Below are 22,890 nucleotides of genomic sequence, written 5' to 3'. Positions count from 1 at the left end.
GACAGCACCCCTTAGGGGTCGTACACCAATTACGTGAGCACTTATGGGTGGAGGGGGGGGTCTGCCATTTTCTGACGTTCCATATAAATAAAAAAATATTTGTATTGGAAAAATCTTACATGGGGGAGGAGGGGGTGAAAAACCCAGAAAAAATGCTTACATAATTAGTGTACGGCCCCTTACTGGTCTGCTCAAAACAAAGTCCAAGAACATCAGCTGCCCGAAGCAGAGAAAGCCTTCCTTGAAATTAGCCTCCAGTTGTAGTTTCGCCGGATTTCTCGAAAAAGTTCATCCTCCAGACAGATACTAGCGGCGAAGCAGCCGTGGATGTTGTTCTCGTCCAAAAGCACTCGCACGGTGAAAAGTTTTTAGCTAATTTTTTACATGATTTACGACACCCCAACAGGCGGTGGAAATCTTCCGAGGATACTTAGAAGGATACCATTTTAAACTTATCGCAGACACCTGGATCATGCAAACACAGTGGAAGGCTGGTTCCCGATCTAGTCGATGGGACTTAGAACTTCAAGGTAACCCAAGATCTTGACGCGTATTGTGATTTAAAAAAAATGGCGTTTTTCCCTATTTATTCTTGAGCGATAATAACAACTCAAACAAACTAATACTATTTCGAATATTTTAATGAAATCCAATGCATAACTTCTGGGAAGGGTTTCAGGAATAACAAATCAAATCCTGGATAGATAACAAAAAAAACAGATTCAGAGAAGCTTCATGAAACATTCCTGAGACGTAGTGATATACCCGAGCAGGAGTGCAATGTTTTGGAATTTTTCCACATGATTTTATCATTGCTTTATTCTAGAGTAAATTAAAGTGCGTCTTACTTTTTGAGAAAGTGTAGTTTTCAACTAGACAATGACTGGAGCAGTTTGTTATAGATCGGAATTACTATAGACGCTGTTGTTGGAACCGTTCCATGTGTCTGCATAAATTTCCATCGTCTTAGAACGGTGAGTGGTTGGCATGAAACTACTAGGGTACTTTGGGGTTAGTGGGATGATGAAATACAAGTTAAATTTGACAGAGGGACAATTTTCTTCGAAGTTTTCATCACTGGTTGCACCGAAATACACAAAATGATGATTATGATATTTTGTGCATAAATATTAACCGTCTAAGACGAGTGTAGTACTCTCCATTTAATTCCACCAATTATTTCGATATCTTTGCAGATACGTATTTCGACCACAACTGTGTGGTCGTCTTCAGTGTCTCGTACTTGACTCGACTAAAAAGAGCTTAAAATATTTTGTCTCATTAATATTAATTATTGGGCAATCAAACAAACAATGATTTTAAAACAAGAGGAAATCATAAGCTGAAAAAGATCAGGTTTCATCTTAGGGAATGTCAAAAGACTGCAGTTATAATTTATGTCGACTAAAATAAGGACTCTTCCTAAAAAATTAGAATTTTTCCAAAAAAAAGGAAATTACCAATAAAAAAATCAGTCCATAAATAATGCAATTTTCACAAAACAAAAATAAATTATCACTTTTAAAAGCAAAAAATGCATTTATAAATGAAGAATTTTCGTAAGGAAATCAAAATGTTCCACGGAAAAAATACAAAATTTCCATAAATAAATCAATACACCCAATTTTTTTACACGATTGGTATTCTTTAATTTCCCGGTTAACCTGATATTTCACGTCTTTCTAAATACCACCTGAATTTTTTTTGATTTTTTTGTGATTTTTTTCATTGGGCTTACTCATAGTTCTATCACCGCTAAAGGTCTTAATCGACTAAGAGCCACCCGTGTAAAAAAAGAACTGGGTGTATTAGCAATAAACAATTACAAAATTTTCTACATTTTTTCCTATGAGAAATAAAAAAAACCACGCAAAAATTAATAAAAATATGAAAATTACTAATCATTTTTTTAAACTAATCATTTTTTTTTTTAAAAGTTCATGGATTATTGTCAATTTTATTGCTTTTTTGTTTTTTTTTATGGAAATTTTCTTATTTTTTTATTACTCTTTATTGATTATGTCGCGGAAATTTTTTATTTTTTTACAGACAAAAAATATTCATTTCGTGAAAATTTTTGTAATTGTTTATTGCTAATATTGATTTCTTTATGGAAATTTTGTATTTTTTCCGTGGAACATTTTGATTTCTTTATGGATTTTTTTTTATAATTGCGACTTTTGCTTTTAGAAGTATTAATTTATTTTTGTTTTGTGGAAAACTCTCAATTGTTTATGGAAATTTTGCATAATTTGTGGAAATTTTATACTTATTTAATGCTCATACCATGGTTTCTTTTCTGGCAATTTCCTATTTTTTATGTAAAATTTTTAATTCTTCATGGATACTTTATTTTGCTGTCATTTGTTTCCTTACCGCGCAAAAATAAATGTCAATATATTTCTACACCTCTTCAATAATGGTGAATTTTAGTTGGTTTCGTTCTGCTATTGTGAATAAAGTTTTCAAATGTAAACAACATGGCAAAATTCGAGCGTATTAGGTTTTAGAAATTCCCCGTCGTTGCAGGAATAGCTTGCGTCATGTACATCAAATGGTTTTGGCTTCATATATTTTTCAAACCAGATGAATCCATTCCTACTTTACTTTTACTTTGCTTTTCATTTATGGAAAGTACATTCCAGGGTACATGGTACCCACTGGCCCCATGTTGCCTTATGGAAGCTGACACAGTTTTATAACCAGATTAACTGACTTCACTACCGGTTGATATCGTGTGGCTACGTAGCTGGGGACACAGGTATCTCATATTAACCGCGGCTGCCACACCATCAAGCGATAGGATTCGTTTGTCACATTTTTACCACCTTTTTGGTGTCTGCCTTGCTTCGTGTCGTGTATTCACAAACCTGAATCGCGGAAAAGATTGACCGTCTCTTTGCACACTCACCCACACTGGCTGAAAATTTGGATTGGAACCGTTCGATCATACATACATGTGGACACCGTGTGGGGTACATAAATATAAATGACATTACCCTCGCTCAAATTTAATAAAGTCTCGTCAAGCGACATTTGGTTCAGTGGATTTTTTGCTGTTTAACTCTATCATATTTTTGAAGGCTTCCAACCACGGTGACTAGGTGGTTTCTTTCGGTAAGGTCGCGATTTATGCATAGAATTAAATTATAAACTATCGAATAAAACGAAAAGGTAAATTATGAATGTATTAAGATTACCTATTTCCGTGGTTCGTTCATAATTAGATGGAGTCATATTTTTTAATATTATTTTGTCTGATTAAAAAACGAATGTACTATGTTAGATGGATCATGATATTTTTTAGCAGTAAAATAAATTCACTCGAACTTCTGAAAAATACGGCATCTTGATCAACGTTTCATTTCTCTCATGTCGTTTACCTAATGTAGGCCATTGGTTACATTAATAAATAATTCATACTCTAGTAAAGTTTTATAGCTAATATGTTTTGCATATGATTTTTGATGAGGGTTTTTGCATATTATCGCAATTTAATGGCTTCCAATAATTGGACTGGGTTTTTATCTTAAATTTCGCATGCTCATCGTATTTTTCATAGATTATGTAATTTATTTATTTATTTTCAAACAAGGGCCGGTGCTCGCAGCGCAATTCCGCGTCTTGTTCCCGTCGAATCGCTACAAATAACAATTTTCACCGGGTTATTGCCCAACGTTCTGGTTCTATGCTCGGTCCAACGTAGTCTTCCGAATTCTCTAGTTTTCTCAACAGATGATGCAATTCGTGGTTCATTCAACTCCTCCATGCACCGTCTTCCATTAGCACCCCACTAAAGATGATACGCAGCACATTTCTTTCAAATACTGCAAGTTCGCTTTGGATATTTACAGGTCCTATACCCGTAAAGGACGGCCGGTCCAATAGATGGTCAGTTTGGTGCAAATGCGTACCAGCGGATGGGAGATTTCAATACAATATCTGCATAAAAAGCTTACAGAATTGTATATGCCCAGATTTTAAACAGGAATTGTCAGATTTGTTTTTGGATGTACAATTTCTTGCCACGATATGTTTCTGTCTTCTGGCATAGTTTTTAGCGAGCCGTATGAGCCCAAGTACATGAACTCATCGACTCTTGATTTCGCCACTACAAATACAAGCTCGTGGGAAGTGGCTAACGTTGTCTTCTCTTTGGCAAGGTTGTATTACAATTAATTATTTGATTTGTTTATTTCTCCGTCAGCTTAAGACTACTGTGAATGTGAGCTTTTTATACATATACTGTATAAAAATAATATAAAATTGTTAGATTTCAATCAGCTTATTGAAATCTTCCGAATTTGTAAATGCCGAAATGGTTCTGATCGTGTCAATTTCGTCTCTTCCTGTCACCCCTCTATATTTTATCAATTCAGTGCAAAACCGAATTATAGCCGCTAACGAAGTTGGATTTTTCTCACAATCCATACGTCAAACCAGGTCAAACCGAACTTCGGAAGTGGTGCGCTGGTTTCATTTGGTGATGTGCTATACAGCGTACTACTTCCGAAATTAGGTTTAACGTATGGATTGTGAGAAAAATTCAATTTCCATAGCGGCTATAATTCGGTTTTCTACTGAATTTATAATACTGCCGCGATTCGCGGTAGGTTCTAGAAATTTGAAAATTGAAACTCACTTGTGTTGTCCCATCTTGCTATTTATTCGCATAACAGTCACATTCCAGATTTTGATACACTTTTGCACATAAAATAGTTCCATAGCAATGTATACAGATAAAGAATATTATGCCAAATTTTCAGAAATATTGCAGGTTTAATCAATTTATTAGATTTTTTTTGTATTTCTCCATGTAAAACGAGTTTGAAAAATTCAACGGCATATTTCTCAAGTTGAAGAAAACTGAAATGGGACTCTTATGCGAATAGGGACAGTATAGGAATGTTGAATAGCAGGCCTCAATCAATTATTTATCTGGAAATCCGTATTCGTGCATTATTAGTCGCAGTTGCCCATTTTGCGGATGGACACATAACACCTTCCATCCACTCCTTCAGCAAAACTTTCTTCTTCCAAATCTGGATGATTATCCATTGCCAGTAGCCCTTAAGGTAGTTGATCTACCCAAAGGGCTTTGTTGTTTTCCAATCGGCAAAACCTGGATTTCTTGGACATCTAGAGCTGTATAACTCATGTCCTGTGTGCGTGGTTCATCATCATACCATCCTCTTTATCTGACATTCGTTGGTGAAAAGATTCTCATTTATGTATTCTCACATTTCTTGCTGTGGTGCGAAGCACTTTTAAAATTTAAAATTAGTAAATTAATAAAAAAACAATACAAATTCTTTCATCGAATCATCAATGTACCATCCATATTTCCCCTCTGTAAACAAAACGACTCGTCCGTGCATGCCACCCTTCTTCACTTACACTATTTTTTTATTCCCAGGTGTCAATGCAAACCAACCGCAATCAGCGTCATCCGCCACCAAGAAAAACTCATCGCGTCGCAACGCTTGGGGTAACCTGTCGTACGCTGATTTAATTACACAAGCAATTAGTTCAGCAGGTGATAGCCGACTAACGCTCAGCCAGATCTATGAATGGATGGTGCAGAATGTGCCATATTTTAAAGATAAGGGTGACTCCAACAGCAGCGCAGGATGGAAGGTTAGTGTCACAGCGGACTTTTTTTTTCTCTCTCTATATTTGCTGTTTAATCCTGCAACGATGCATACCGAATGGGTGTTATTTCTTATGGGAAGTCAAATGGTCGATACAACTTTTTGTAAACTTATGTATTCATGTATAATTATGTGTGATTTGAACTCAAGTTGGTCAGAATCAGCAATTTTACTCCGAAAAAAAGAAAAGCCACTGCAGTGGGTGGATTGATCTGCGGTTTGCAGTTTGCGCTTCGATGTGGTGTCGCATATATTGAATAAAAAAGAAAGTTTATGTAGTCCGGCATGTTAACTGGATATGAAGGAAGGTATGGCTGGGGATATCATCGACGAGTAAAAATCAAACATGGATGAGGACAAGATGATGAAGACATGATGATGCGTTGCCTATATGTGAGTTTCACTGGGAAGCAGTAAGTAGACGAGTGTAGATGCCAAAGTAATCGATATTTTTTTTTACTTGCAAACCAGTTCCTTCGTTGCATTTCACCGTAATGGTTCTGGTCATGTGACGTTTCCTTTTATTTTTAGTCCCCTGTACTCGTAAACTTTATGATCTTATACGCAATGGAGAGCTGTGTTGGTTCGCCGTTTTTCTGTTTTTTACTGTTTTGAGAACAGTTCTATTGAAATACTGGCGTATTATTTTTGGCAAAACGTTGACCAAATTAATTTGATACAAACGAAAAATAGATAATTTACAAAACCATGTTTCTAAACTGTTCGGAAGTTGGCTTTCTCAGTCTAAAGTATCAAAACGATGGCTTATTTACTTGCCCGTCGTTTCGGCCGATGGGTTGTGGCCTTTTTATAGGGTCGTACAATACATACGAATTTACGAAAGGCCACAACCAATCGGCCGAAATGTCGGGCAAGTAAATAAACCATCGTTTTGATACTTCAAACTGAGAAAGCCAACTTCCGAACAGTACATCTTATCCAGTCGAAAAACACCCTTCCATGTTTCTAAAGTTACCAATTTACCCTTTGACCCATCACCGACAGAATAATAACGCGAATTGTATAGGATGGGAATAACCGTCCCTGGAGTTGTGTATGGTTAGTCTCCACGTTCAAATTTTCAATACGAGGGAAATATACAACCTACTATGTACACATCGTAGGAAAGATACTGTCAAGTTTTGAATAAAATTGAAGATGGAAGTACAAAATTACAGATATTCCAAATTATACGATGTGCCTAAGACGGAGTTATGTATGCGAAACAGAATAGATAAAAAGATCTATTGTTTATTTATTTATTTTATTACCAGACTAAGGCCGGAGTGGCCTGTGTAATACACAAAAGTCTTCTCCATTCAGCTACGGTCCATGGCTGTACGTCGCCAACCACGTCTGGGTGCGCAAATTGTCCTTTACCTGATCGATCCACCTTGCCCGCTGTGTACTTCGCCTTCTTAGTCCCGTCGGATCGTTGTCGAGAACCATTTTCACTGGATTACTGTCCGACATTCTGTTTACGTGCCCTGCCCATAGCAGTCTTCCGATTTTCGCGATGTGAACGATGGATGGTTCTCCCAACAGCTGATGCAACTCGTGATTCATTCGCCTCCTCCACGTACCATCCGACATCTGCACCCAATCATAGATGGTACGCAGAACTTTCCTATGAAAAACTCGCAGTGTGCGTTGGTCCTCCACGAGCATCGTCCAGGTCTCGTGTCCGTAGAGAACTACCGGTCTAATTTCTGAAGAAGTTGTAGGAATTATTTCTGGAGGTACTTTCGGAGGAATTCATGGAGGAACTTCTGTGGGAATTTCTGACGGTACTTCCAGAGGAATTTCTGGGGGAGCTTCCAGAATAATATCTGGAGAAACTTCTTGAGGAATTTCCATAGGTATTTTCGGTGCAACTATCGGAGAAATTCTCCAAGGGATTTCAGAAAGAATTTCCACAAGAATCTTACGGACAGGGTGTCGACTACCTGGAAAAAACTGGAAAGTCAGGGAATTTCAATTTGGACCTGGAATGTCAGGGAAAGTCAGGGAATTTTGATTAGGGTCAGTGAAAAAAAATCACAAAACCTAATATTGAAAAATGTATTGTGATTTTTTTTTAATTCGAGCAATATACTAAACCAGCGGTTCTCAACCTTTTTGTTGAGAGATACCCCTTCGAGCTTTTACATTCATTGAGGTACCCCCTATATTTTTTTCGCTGTAAAGGAAAATAAGCATGACGCATAAGTGTGAAAAAAGTACCTGAAAACTAATGGGATATATGGCACTCCAAAAAATTGTCTGAAATTTTTGCGGTTCCGAGAAGCTTTCCAATTCAAATTAAGTTTATACATACTCTGAGGACTTTTTAAAGCTTCCGAGCCTCTTAAAAGGAAGCCTTCGAGCCTATTGAAAGTAAGTTTCCGTGACTCATGATTCACATTCACTTTTGTTCGCCCAATCGCGATGCTATCATGCCTTCGGAAGGTGTTGGAGAAGATGATCCTTTTCCGGCTAGACAAATGGGTTGAATCTAATGGTTTGTTGTCAGATACACAATTTGGTTTTCGTAGGGGAAAGGGGGCGAACGACTGGCTTGCGTTGCTTTCTTCAGAAATTCAGTTAACTTTAGCTAAAAAAGAACAAATGGGCTCAGTATTTTTGGACATTAAGGGGGCTTTTGATTCAGTTTGCGTCGATGTCTTATCCGACAAGCTTCACGCCTGTGGACTTTCTACAATTTTAAACAACTATGTGTACAATTTGTTGTCAGAGAAGCGTATAAGTTTTTCTCATGGTGACTTGGCAACTTCACGAATTAGCTACATGGGTATCCCCCAGGGCTCATGTTTGAGCCCCCTTCTTTACAATTTTTACGTCAGAGACATTGATGAATGTCTCATGCCAAATGGCTCGTTGAGACAGCTTGCAGATGATTGTGTTGTATCCGTTTCGGGGCCAACAGCGGTTGATCAGGACCATTGCAAGATACTTTGGACAATTTTTCTACTTGGGCTTTAAAGCTGGGTATCGAAAACTGAGATTGTTGTCTTTTCAAAAAAACATAAGCCGACTAAGCTCTCGCTTCAACTGATGGGTAAGACAATCACTCATAGCATGTCTTCTAAATACCTCGGGGTCTGGTTCGACTCGAAATGCACCTTCGGGAAGCACATTGTGTATCTGACACAAAAATGCCAGAAACGAATCAACTTCATGCGAACAATAACCGGAACATGGTGGGGAGCACATCCCGAAGATCTCATCACGTTGTATCGAACAACAATTCTGTCGGTTCTCGAATACGGTAGCTTCTGCTTCCAGTCCGCGGCGAAAACTCACATGCTGAAGCTTCAACGGATTCAGTACCGCTGTCTCCGTATCGCGTTGGGTTGTATGAATTCGACTCATACGATGAGTTTAGAAGTACTTGCGGGAGTACTTCCTCTGACAGATCGTTTCGCGGAATTATCGCTCCGGTTCCTCATCCGTTGTGAGGTTCTCATTGCATTGGTCATTAACGACTCCGAGAAGCTGCTTGAACAAAACCCTCAATCTCGTTTCATGAATATTTACCACTGGTATATGCCATTGGCGTAACTAACGGAAAATTCTAGGGGGGGGGGGCTAATTTCTGACGTAGGATTACGTCCTTTGCGAAGATAGGGAGGTAATTCTGCATATTCAAATTTGAGACCTTTACGAAAAGTACCGATTTTCGAGATTTTGGTATCAATCGATCGACGAACTCTTTAAGATTTTCCCCAACTATTAAAAACAATGGATTAGAATGCGCTGGCCGTCGCCGAAAGTAGCAGTACTCAAGAGAAATATCCACGCAATGCTCAGACTATCGTTTCGCTTCTATCAGTGATTAGAAAAGCGCTTTGTGGAAAGAAAATCTGTTCTTCTTAGGCGTCGATTGCGGTCTCGGGATATCAGTGGAGGTGCTGAACTTTTATTCTTAGCATCTTAGCGAAAAATCATCGAGCGGCCGTCGGACAGCAGCAGCAGTGATCTTTTAACAGAAGGCTCGGATTAACGTATGATTACTGTGAGTGATTCGAAAGACGCATTGCGGCGTCGGTTGCATTCCCGCGGTACTGAAGAAAGTTTCCGTCAGTAACAAAATCACAAACGCTCGTCGGAGAGCAACGCTGCAGAAACGTTGGCATCAGTAGCAGTCAAGTGATATTTTCTTTCAAAATTCAGATTTTATTTCTGTTTGTAATTGGAAAGGAATATTATTGAAAGCAAATCGTTTTTTCTCAGATACACTAGAGGTGGTTCAGCCGAGACGAACATACTTCAAAGTGCAAATCATAATCGCTTGGCGACGCTGCAGAAGTTTTTTTTCTTCATGGATGGCAAATCATCTGACGTTGATTTCAGAGTAGACAAAAGAAATTTTCTTTCAAAATTGTGATTGGAAAGGCGCATTGTCGGTTCGTCTCAAACCATCATTTCACAGGAGGTTAAGTGTGAGTGACGAATTTTCTGTCGTAAGATTCCAGAAAAACTTTATGCGATTAGAAACCCAACAAGCATTAGAGGCTGATAAAGAGCTTATTTCGCCATAATTAGGCTTGTTTCCTAAAAATTTTCTGTTACAGCTACGCTCCGGGACCCTAAAAAAACTAGCTTATTCGACTTAAATTGTTTGTTGGGTAGTGAGACACCTGGGGAGTTTTATCCATCCGAAAAAAATCCAATTTCTTTCTCTCATTCCTGGCAGTTACGCCTATATATCATAAGAGAGCTAGATAAGTACAATATTCATGCAAGGTGGCAAAAATTCTAGGGGGGCTAATTCAGTTCTAGATGGGGCTATAGCCCCCCTAGCCCCCCTGTAGATACGCCAATGGGTATATCACGCTGGAGGTAAGCCCATCTTCGGTTGACACCAATCGTGCTAAGTTCTTAGACTCCTACCGTTCCTGTGTATCATTTGATCTGTCCATGAAGCAGGAGGTTCATGGAATACCAGACTTCCTTCGTGCGGAGGTAATACCTCCATTATTTGCAAGCAAATACGGGCACGCCAGTCAGGAGAGAAGTTTTTTCACAGACGGGTCAAAAATGGATGACTCCACTGGTTTCGGTGTTTTCAACGTTTTTCATAGCGCCTACTTTAAGCTCAAAGAGCCTTGCTCCGTGTATAATGCTGAACTAGCAGCTATACACTATTTGCTCGAGCAAATCGCATCTCTACTACCTGACCACTTTTTCATCTTCACCGACAGCCTAGGTTCACTGGAGGCTGTTCGGTCATTAAAACCGGTGAAGCACTCAGCGTATCTCCTAAATGGGATAAGAAAAGCATTGATTGCTCTATCGAAACGGTCATTTACAATCAATGGCTTGGGTCCCTTTTCATTGCTCGATTCCGGGCAATGAGAAAGCGGACTCTTTGACTACGGTGGGCGCTGTGGAAGGTTATATTTACGATAGACAAATCACCTTCGATGAATTTTTCACATTAGTTCGTCAGGAAACCTTGACAAGCTGGCAATAGAAATGGACAAATGGGGAGTTGGGTAGATGGCTGTATTCAATTCGCCCGCAGGTGTCGAAGCGTCCATGGTTCAAAAAATTGAATATGGGACGAGACTTCATTCGAACCATGTGTTGTCTAATGTCCAATCACTACGATCATGTCGTGTGGGCGTGCGAAGAGCATCGTAGCCCCAGATCTGCTCTAACTGAACATCTCCAGGTCCGAGGAAAACAACCAAAGACTATTAGGGAAGTGTTGGCGGGTCTTGACCTCGAATACATGTCCCTTGTCTACCAATTCTTGAAAGTTGCTGATGTTAGACTGTAACCATTGTCCACCCATATCTTTTGCTATCGTAATCCCTCAAGAATGTCTTCATCTTGTTGACACTCCCCATGCCCGCCGTTAAACCCCATCCGTATGTCTTCCTCTCGTTGTTGTCTCCCCAAGGAAATGTGTCTTTGTCCCGTTACTGATGTGAAACATCACCAAGAATGCCAACCATGTGAACATCAGCATTGTAATTCATTAAGCACCCTAAATTCCTTTCCCTTCCTACTGTATTATTGTATTCCATAAGCCTCAACCAAACCGCGAGTCTTTCGGTTCCCCAAAACTAACCCTATATATACACCCAAAAAACAAATCTGACAATTATTGTATAAAATCTGGGCATATACAATTCTGTAAGCTTTTTATACAAATATTGTATTGAAATAATACAAATCTGTATTATTTCAATACAACAATTGTATTAAAATCTTCCGAAATTGTATATGCCCAATTATTATACAGTTTCTGTAAGGTTCTTATGCAGAACTGTATTAAAATCTGCCATCCACTGGTTGGGTGTAAGAATCATAAAATGTATAGAAAAATATGATTTCGGCTCCGTAACGCTTCATGGCAAATAAGCCTACCAAATAAACGAAAGATTAAAAAAAAATGAAAGTTGTTTCCAAGCCTTTTGAAAATAGGTTTCCAAGGCTCTTAGAAGGAGACTTCTGAGCATTTTGCAATGAGGCTTCTGAGTCTCTTGAAAGGAAGTTCTCAAGCCTATTGGAAGCAGGCTTGCGAGAATTCCGAGCCTCTTGAAAGGAGGCCTCCGAACCTCTTCCGGCTTCCGAGCCTCTTTCTATAAATAGAACAATGATGGAATTCCACTTATGCCACTTCTTCGGGGCCCTCCTTAGTCGTGCGGTAAGACGCGCGGCTACAAAGCAAGACCATGCTGAGGGTGGCTGGGTTCGATTCCCGGTGCCGGTCTAGGCAATTTTCGGATTGGATTTGTCTCGACTTCCCTGGGCATAAAAGTATCATCGTGCTAGCCGCATGATAAACGAATGCAAAAATGGTAACCTGGCTTAGAAACCTCGCAGTTAATAACTGTGGAAGTGCTTAATGAACACTAAGCTGCGAGGCGGCTCTGTCCCAGTGTGGGGATATAATGCCAATAAGAAGAAGAAAAAGAATGCCACTTCTTCACAAACACTACCTATTTTTTCTGGATATTTTTTTCCATGGGGCCATTGCTACATTTGAATCGAAGGCCACCATCGACGAAAATTAAACGACCTGAGTGTATTCAGACCAAAATATTTAAAGTATTGCAGTTCATGGATTTATGTAAGCTTCTTGGGATTGAATTCTCGATTATCGGGAAGATTGCATGCAGTCCGTACCTATTTTAGAAGATCATAATCTTCACAGGGAGCGAATAAAAATTCTTACTCCGTAAGTATATTTAAGAGCCAATGAAGGTTTCTTAATATTCATGAAAATACCTAATCTGTAAGGTTTTATAACAGATTTAGAAGGATTTCTAGAAGTTCCCACGATTGTTTGAAAAGAGTTCTAAATTCGTGTCAAAAGAAACTCAATTTTCCAGAAAAATATTGAAAACTTCAACAATTTAAAGAAGTCCGTCAGTAGTCTTGGAGATCTATTGCGACTTCAAGGAGTCCGTGAGAATTCCCAATGGTGGATAAAGGCACCAGGAACTTCATAACATTAATTGGAGTCAACTTTTGAAAAGATGTGAATTATCAAAACCTTTCAGGAGTTCTGCGCATTACCTTGAATATTTGTTAACGTCTAGAATTACCAACGATGTCCTACAAATCTGTTTTTTTGTATCTGTATTAAGGAGACTTTCAGCCCTAGGCTGGCTCGTCTGCGGGAAATACAAATCCTTAATGTTCTGTTGCTAGAAGTGATTAAATAGGCTCAGTAACTCAGGAACTCATGGACTTCAAGGATTCATACATGCAGAGATTTTCATATGCTTCTAGGAATTGAAACAAACATTTTTCATACCTGGAATTTTCTGAGAAATGGTCTGGAAGGTCAGGGAAAGTCAGGGAATTTTATTTTCAATTTTTAGTCGACACCCTGTAGGGAGGAATTATTAAATAATTCGGCACCAACATTTCAAATGAGCGAAACTGCTTTTGTAAACAAGAGCTTCTCACGTAGCTGGTGAACTTATGCCCACCCACGCAATCCAGCGCCATTTAATGAAACAAAAGGATTCGCTGCTTCCATCAGTTATGTTGGATTACGTGGGTGGACTCAAATTAATCCACCAGCGACGTGAGAAGCTCCTGTTTCGCCCTTTTGAAATGTTGGTGCCGAATTTTGCGGAGGAATTCCCTGAAGCGTTTTTGGAGAAATTTCCAGAGGTATTTCCGGAAGAATACTCACGAAGGAATAATTGGAAGAAACCCTGGAAGAATGGAAGAATTTTCAAACGAATTCAAAATAAATCCGCAAAGGCGGAAACATTCCCGTTCAAAATCCAGGCAAAATTCTCGTAGGAAGTTTCTGGAAGAAATACTGAAGGAATTATAGGTTCTTTAGTAGCATTGCGAGCAAATACGTAGGATTGCCAATCCGGAGATGGGAAGTTCGATTCTCGGTCCGGTCTAGGATGTTTTCGGGTTGGAAACATTCTCGACTCTGTAAGTGTTCGTAGTCCAGTGTTGAGTGTTTTTGATACTTTGTGAACTTTACGTCGTGAAATGTTTAGGCCGAACAAGTAGTGTCCGCATATGTAGTACAGTTTTCTCCGTATTTTGGTATTTTCTCCACCCACTGTGTAGTACGCAGCCTTCGCTACCCTATGGGTTTCCCACCACCAGAGTTCGCTACGGACTCCATATTGGTAGCAAAAGGATGGCAAGGAATACGCCATGATGATCTACGCTTGGCAGGTGGGGAGATGGGAGAAGAGAAGAAAAGGAGTAACACGGTGATGGCAAAAGGTAGATAATCGTTTCTGATACCTACGAAGCGTTCGAGTGAAGCCCGGGACTGCAGAGTGCGCCGCCGTTCGGGAGTACAAAACCAAGTTGGTGAACCCCCCTCCCTTTCCATTGGGGACAGTTCTGGAGATACAAGCCCACGACCGAGTCCGTCAACATACTCGGAGAGGCTCCAGGGTGGTGTATGAGTCTGCAGAGGACGCCATTGCATCACATCACCAAGTCGTTACGGGAAGAAGTGTCAACCGCTAACTGGCGGGAAGAAAGCCACCCCCCCCCCTTGCCTCGAGCTTGCATAGGTCGCCAGGATATCACCGAAACCATTCCGTGGCGTGGAAGAACTAGCCGCCGAACTAGGCGGATAAGAAGCGATTACCGGAAAATAAGGTTAGCGTAGGTTAAGAAGGTGGGACGGTGTGGAAGTGAGTCGGAAAAGTCCGAATAAATGTTGTCAGCAATACCATAAATGTGAGTTTTTCTGTGCTTCCGTGCGGTCATTCCTTGTATCTCGAATCTTCCCGTTAAGCATGCCGACCCTGAGGTGTATTGTAGTCAGGGAGTTTCAGGAAGGCTCCCCGCTGAGCAACCGGCAGTTACAACTCCCTGGGTATAGTGTAGTCATTGTATTTGCCACACAAGATACATACTCATGCAATGGCGGGCAGAGAACAGCTTTCAATTAATAACTGAGGAAATGCTAATAGAATACTAAGTTGAAAAGCAGGTCAAGTTCCAGTTTTCTTCAACTTGAAATTGAAGGAATTTCGAAAAAAAAAAATCAAATGTTTATAAATTTCCTAAGAAACTCTGGATAGAAAGAATTTTCTTCGATATTCCTCAAATATACTTTTTCTGACAGTATTTAAAAAAGGTAATGAACGGATTCCAGGAAGAATTCTTAATATTATTCCATCTACTGTCCTTATTTTAGACACAATACCTGGGGAAAATCCTGAATTAATTTCTGGGAAACTTCCCTAACATTCACTTCACTTTCATTCACGGCGTGTATTACGTCCACATTTTCCTTCCTATTCCTCAATTGACCTGCTGCATTCGGACTAGGCCGGCGTTAGTATTGCTCAATTTTGAGTCACGAGTTTTTACACTTTTAGGGTGAAGTTGGTTCCACATATAATCTGTTGGTTTTCCGTGTGTAAAATGTGTGCTGGTCCGGGGAGCATTTCTTCTACTTTAATTGATACTGTTGCTGTTGTGCAGTTCACCAGATGATTGCTGACATCATTGTCTTTCCACATAGCGTACATGATGGTGAGCAACAAGTTCAGTAGATGTTCTGAGGGGTTTCGGTACTTTGACAACCATAATAACCTACAACCTAACAACCAACCATAACACCTACTACGGGCGCACTCTTATTGTCTCTGCTTTTCCATGACCGTATCTTTTACTTGACAGTTTAGTATAAATGTATTTTTCAGACAATCGAATAGGTTTAACATCTCTGCTGTGACACTTCACATGTGTGAAAATCTAACCAACTAGTCGTTTTCCTCTCTGTAACGTAGGGGAGAAAAGTGCATAACACACCCTCGGGACAAAATAGCCTCACCCATAAATTTAGCATAGCATAGCATAGTTACGGTGTACTTCGTAGATTGGACATTTGTGATACTCATGTTTTTCTTTTGAAATCCTTATTCAGATTGCTATCAGAAATCAAGGTGGGTGTGATCTTTTATTTAACATAGAATAAATATCACAAAAGCATGAGGATTACTACTAGGATTATTACTAGGAAATGTTGGTTAGAGGCCACCGACTCAGCGACACCCTCATAAGTACCACGGAGTTGGATATTGGGGAAGGTATTCGTTGGGTCAGGATTTGTCTGTAGCTAACAATGTGACCGTGATCTTACACCGTAATACACCACGCAAAGGTGTCTACCCAGCGTTAAAGGGGTCAAAATAGCCTCACCCATAAATTTACTTTACTCATAAAATCTGTTGTAGAACATTTTTGAACGAATATTACCATTACAATTAAATATTAGTTATTCATAAGGAAGATAGTCGTTCAATCCATTAAAAAGAAACAAACAACCATGCGTTCACCATTTGGGCATTTCGCCCCAGGCCCATTTTTAAAACATTTTTTAAATGCGGTAGAAAGTCATGAAAACCTTGTTGATTTGGATAGGAGATCATTGTGAAATATAGTTGGTTTTGTAAATTTTGCATCTACACGTATTCTTGTTTATATTGGTGAAAACATCAAAAAAGCTTAAAGGGTGCATTTTGAACTGTTCTCCCCTACGCACTTAGGAGATTGCACCGGTGTTACTTACCTGGTATTTCCAGCAGTTGTCATACTCTAGTCAACACAACAAGTGAATTTATTAAGTCACGATTTTGATACAGACACCACAAAGAAAAGTCATTAAAACCATATGAGATTCATCTCGATAAAATTTTGAATAAATAATATGTTATGATTACAAGAACCTAAAAAATGGAGACATGGAAGAAGCTCATCATAATAAACATGTTTAGTTGCAGAGTATAAGACGTACGTCATATTGATTAGCAAATCTCTAACTCTTAATGGAAAATGCATTGTAGGAAACAAAATCTGTAAATAAGCATTCTACGCACAGAAAAATAACCTCTTACTGCCAAACAACTTGATCAATGTGTTCGTTCATTACGAGCAGTAACACGCCGCTGCGATGCTGCAACTCATCGCGACCGAGCCTCACAAGTGTTGCGTTTCGGTCATGATGATGATGATGTTCAATCAACGTAAATCGTCCTCCTCTATCGGTCGGGGATGAACCCATAGGGCTCACTATCACGAACCCGCTCTGATAATGGGCACACGTTCCGTTTCGCGTGATGGGAAGCTATAGTTGATGAAATTTATTTTCGATACGTATTTTGCTGTCCGCAATTTACACTCAATTGTGTGCGCATTTTTTCTGCATTCAATTAAACGTGCTCACCTGTCAACGAGGTTCCAGCTATTAGTTTGCTCCCCGGCGCTACGCTGTCGTGTACACTGGGTTACACCAGAATAAGGCTGTAGTTTTTCAGCCGGTACCCTTCAGTTCTCACATATGGTTGCATGTGTGTTATAAATATTATATTCTGATATTTTTATAATAATCTGATTATTGGAAAATCAACTATTTTAATGCATTGATTCTGGGCGTTTGCTGCCTTCTACTGCGCACTGGTGTACACAAGAAAGAAGCAAGGGAGGTAACTCATGCATCTGAATGTGAATGATGATGATGTATTTTATATTTAGATAAGCTTGATCAAGTTGGCAGATAACATAGTGAAGCACATCAACGATATTTTAAAATATTGCTAAGATTGTTAATCATGCATTGTTCTCATTGAGTTTCAGTTAAGTTCGAGAACATTGAGTGGGCTACCATTTATTCTGGTGCCATTTCAAATAAACTGCATTTTGCCAAATATCAAGTATAGTTTAATAAATATGAAAAGCGCACATTCAGCTAGAAGCAGACATAATTTAACAATCGGACATTCGACCTAAAAAAAATTCTCGATGATTCGACTATCAAACATGATGATTCAACATAGACCAAAAGTTATTTGACCGAAACTGCTCACTTACTGCCTACGCCTATCAATACTCTGTGCACACGTGCTGTCCACCAAGCGGAATACGGAAGGGAACCCTATTTGATTGGGATGCATATTTCGTGCACAATTGCAATCTCCTTCCCATACGGCGATGGCGTACAACCTTTAAACAGTACACAGAGCCGGTACATCTGTTTATATTGCTCGGTGCGTGTGTGTCATGATACGGCCTTCGGAGGGCGTCAAAAATGCATATGCAATTGCATGGAGAACGCATTTCACCACACGTTCTGAATTAGCCTATCGGTCGCCCGAGTTCGGGGTGATCAAATTTATGAAAATATCGAATACATATTGTGCATACAAATGCACTTATTTGAATAAAATCTATTTCTCGGATAGAGGTGAAAATTATTTTATTAAAATTTAAATTATGCCAATAGAATGTAGAATAGATCCTTATTAGGTTCCGTGACGTATGCATCCATCCACGATTTTGGAGTTATTGGAAGAAACATCATTGGTTGATCGTCGGTTTAGAACCGCACTGATGATGCTGTGATACAAACTGAAAAAGTGACGATAGCCAACGGCCTTTCATCCATCATTTAGGTTTCAATGGTAGCAGAAAATCTGAACTGGTGCATTCTGATTATAAGGCAAATTTGCGCTACTGCTACTAGAATGCGAGCATGGCCTCTTATCGGCCGTAAACGATGAATCGAGATAATAGCATAAAACATCTTTTCATTGTAGATCCGTTTGATTGAATAAAGCTTTAAGTGTGCCCATCGTGGAATTGAACGAACGGTTAAATGAATGTATTGAAATGCAAGGCTAGAAGATGTGCGAAAGTTTTAAACTGGTCAATGACCCTTTCAATCGAAAATAAATTTGGATGGTAAAAGCTGACCTTGGTATGTTTCGCTGAGTTGTATTAAAAAAAACAGAATAATTTACCTAAAAGTGACGGTTTCTTTCTCATAAATTTTAAAAAGTAATGAGAAAAGCACTAAGCAGCGGGATTGGTGGTCATATGGCTACCGCTTCTGGTGGTCGTAGGATCTTTGCTGCTGTGTACCAAAAATCTTTTCGGGCTTTTTTGGATTTGGAGTGCTATTCGCGAATTTTACAGTGGGTATTTTCTTTAAGAAGTGGGTCTCGAATCATGCGCCATTCAAGGCACTCTAATCGTCAAGAGCCATGGGATAGTTTTTGGGTAATGCTACGAAGTCTGAGCCAGTCTCGAAGCGACTATCAATCGTTTAGTCCTCACTTCTGCCCTAGGCTGAACTTCTATCTATCTAACTTCTATGCTTCTGCTCGGGTTCACACTTGCACACATGATAACTGTATTCATCTGTTTTCCTTGATTTGTTCAGGCTTCCGTGAACGCACCATCCTAAACGAGTCTCCGCTGCAAGGACGCCGCTGTTTTTCTTTTCGATGTTCTGCGGAACAGTCAGCTGCAGATTTCGTAGACCGGCTAACAGTTCTTGTGTGACGTCTTCATAACTTCAAACAGACAGGTCCTTCAAATGGTAATGGTCTTCTTGCAGTTCGTTAAAGTGCAATGTTTTGGGCAGATAAATTCTGGCAGTCTATAGGGCGCACATTTTGGAGCTAAACACGCTCGTTCTGACCCATTTCGGGAATTGATTGTCCTCAGTGGTGGTAAACGTCGTTTTCAGTTGACGATACAAACGGTTCAAGTGCTATTCCAGGCTTACCATAAAGTAATGGATGAACGGAATTCGCGGCCGTTTATTCCACATTGGCACTAAGTTTTATACGTATATTGACTGTGAGGGTCGAGGCAGCTGCGGTACACTTTCAACATTCGCACGTTCGCACAAGGGAAGCTAGCCCGGTGGTGACGTGTCCTTCAACTCTCATTTTGCCTCATTTTGCCTCAATCTCGTTCACACGGACTCTTACGCTCCGGTTGTCACCTTCGTCTTCCACGAATGACTCTTCCAATTCGTACAATTCCTGCGAATGCTTCTTCTGCATCTCCAGCTAGCATTTTTCTCAATTCCAGCTCCTCAATCTCCTGCTGCTCAGCCAGGCGTTTGCGCTGACACTCTGCTCGCCGGCTAGAAGTCGTCGATTTCACTGAAGCTGGAATTAATAGTGAACGGCAAGGCTAGCGGTATGGTATTGAACAAAAGTCCGTGGCCTCTATATTTTTATATTGATACTGGCATTCAGGCCAAAAAATATCTAGCCAAGTACCATTTAGCAAAAATAAACGTTTAACGGAAACTGTTATCAGGTCAAACTGGTTTGACCGAAAATGTAGTTTGGCCGAATCCGATGTACAGTCAAAATAAAAATTTTGCCGGACTTGTAAACAGTTGTTTGCTCTAACATTTGGCTGAAAATGCCGTTCGGCTGAAAAAGTCGTTTGACCGAATATAGATCATTTGAATAAATAGGCCGTTTGGTAAGAATTGTCATTTGGCAAAAAGAGCCATTTGGCCTGAAAATGTTCTTTATGCAAGTATCTTTTAGAAAGTGTCGTTCGGCTGAATTGATCATTTTGCCAAAAAGACGTTTAGCTTAATACAGTGAACTCTCCCTTACTCGATATTGAAAGGAACACTTTTCATAAGGGAAGATCCATAAAGTATGTCACGCTAAATTTAAACGATTTTCAATCCCCCCCTTCGTCATACTTTTTGTATTAAACCTCTAAAATTTTTGTATGAGTCGTCACGCTGCTCGGAACCTCGTCTTCCTCTAGGGGCGTAAAGTACTTTGTGGATGACCCTTACATGCAGAAATACAATTTGGCCGAATGCCGTTTAGCCGAAAAGTTGAAATTGATTGCCTTAAATGAAGTGAGGAATGAGATGTTCGAAATTTACAGTGAAAAGTGATGAAAAATCAAATGTTCGAACTCAGCACTTCTCACCTCTCACTTTTCTCTTCTCACTTTTTACCTTTCATTTCTCACTTTTCACTTCTCACTTCGCAGTTCTTACTTCACAAATTTTCCACTTCTAACTTCTCAAAGAACGCAAGAATGATGAGAAGAAATAAAGATTAAGTTAAAAAATTCCAATTTTCAGCTCAATTTTCACTTCTCACTACTTGGTCCTCTTACTTTTCAGTTCTCACTTCACTCTTCACTTTTCACTACTCACTTTGCACTTCTCATGTCTCACCATTCATTTTGCACTTCTCGTTCCTAACTTCTCCCTTATCACTTTTCACCTCTCACTTTTCTTTTCTCATTTTTAACCTTTCACTTCTTACTTCTCGAGCTTTTCACTTCCAACTTTTCACATCTCACTTCTCATTTCTAACTTCTCGCCTCACACTTCTTCTCACTCCTCACTTTTCACAATTTACTTTTCACTTTTTGCTTTTCTCACTTTTCATTTCTCACATCTTACTTTACAAATTTTCACTTCGAATTAGTCACTTCTCACATCTTACTTCTCACTTCCTACTTCTCACTTCTTACTTCTCACTTCTGACAACTTACTTCTCACTTCCCATTTTTCACTTTCACTTCTCACTTCACAGTTCTCACTTATCAAATTTCATACTTCTTTTTTTCTTTTTTTTATAATTATTTATTTAAAAGGCTCAATCGCCCGAAGGCTTCACGGAGCCGATATCCATTATTTTTTAAGGTCTAAGTTGATATTATTACAATATTTCCTAGAGAAAGCTATTTATTTTTATCTGCTAATCTATTTCCACTTGAATTCCTATTCTTCCTATCAATGCTTGGTTGACAGGAGTTCTGGGAGCCCTGTTTAGATGCGCATAATTTTTTCCTCTAATTTGAGTGCCTTGTTGACATCCGTCTCTTGTTATTTTCGTCGTTTGCCTCGTGTGATGAGCTACTACCGTCTTCGTCCATGCCTTCGTCATTGTTGTTGTCGATTGTGATTTCATACTTCTAACTTATAACTTTTCATTTTTCAATTCTTGCTTCTCACTTCTCAATTCGTACTCCATACTTTTTACGTCTCACTTCACAAGTTTATTAGATTTTTTTTATGCGAAAATCAAGGGATTCTTCCTTTAATGTCTTGAAAATATCTCGAAAAATTTCAAAAAAATAATCTTAAAGAATCTTAATGAAAAAATCGCCACGCTGATTCACGCCGCCACTGCCGGCTAAAATGGCTTACGCCGCGACGCCGACCAAAAATCTGACAAACGCCGCCGCCGACGAATATCGGACGGCGCACACCTCTAGGCATTGCGTATCCATTGTACTTGCCACACAAGATATACATGCTCACTCATGCAAAGGTGGGCATAGAAAAGCTTTTAATTAATAACTGAGAAAATGCTAATATAATACTAAGTTGAAACGCAGACCAAGCTCCAGTTGGAATGTAGAGTCATTGAAGAAGAAAAAAATCATGCTACGATACTCGATGCTAGAGTTCGAGGAATTCTCTGTCTCTCCGTGAGTGCAACGGGAATAGAATTGGAATAGTTCAGAATGTTTGGGAAGTCGTCTTGATAAACCACTAAAATCATTTTTTTTCAAGAAGTTCATAGTACAATAAAGGTGTCTATCTGGGTCGGTATTGAGCACAAAACAAATGTTGCTATACAAACAATTATCAGTAGTCAGAATGGCAGTTTCTGCTTTATGTCAAAAGATACGTGAGGGTGTCCTGTCCATAACCAAACGGTGCCCACTACAGAATCACTTCTTCTAGCAACGGTCTGATATGTTGTGTAAAAAAATGTCAACTATAATTTTATCCTTATAGTCATTAAGACATCACATGTCAGATGACGATTATTATGAAATAAATAAAAGTAATAAAATGTCATCAAAATTGAATTTACTGCGTTACAAATACTACCAATGCCAATTTCAATTTATTCAAAGCATTATACAGTGAATTACAGACATTTCTAGACTGAGGAAAATATCTATATGTGTAACAATTCTACATTGT

General features: G+C 39.3%; 1 protein-coding gene across 5 annotated transcripts in view; it reads left to right on the top strand.

The window, feature by feature from the left end:
* Nucleotides 1-22,890, top strand: part of LOC134205224 (forkhead box protein O) — a 299,216-nt gene that overhangs the window by 36,246 nt on the left and 240,080 nt on the right. For all 5 annotated transcript variants that reach the window (XM_062680288.1, XM_062680287.1, XM_062680286.1 and 2 more), the window contains exon 3: nt 5,417-5,637. In XM_062680288.1, coding sequence (XP_062536272.1) covers nt 5,417-5,637 — 221 coding nt within the window. The remainder of the gene's footprint in view (nt 1-5,416; nt 5,638-22,890) is intronic.

Source organism: Armigeres subalbatus, chromosome 1 (genome assembly GCF_024139115.2).
Source record: "Armigeres subalbatus isolate Guangzhou_Male chromosome 1, GZ_Asu_2, whole genome shotgun sequence".
Lineage (NCBI taxonomy): Eukaryota > Metazoa > Arthropoda > Insecta > Diptera > Culicidae > Armigeres > Armigeres subalbatus.
This window is presented reverse-complemented; position numbering and strand designations above follow the sequence as displayed.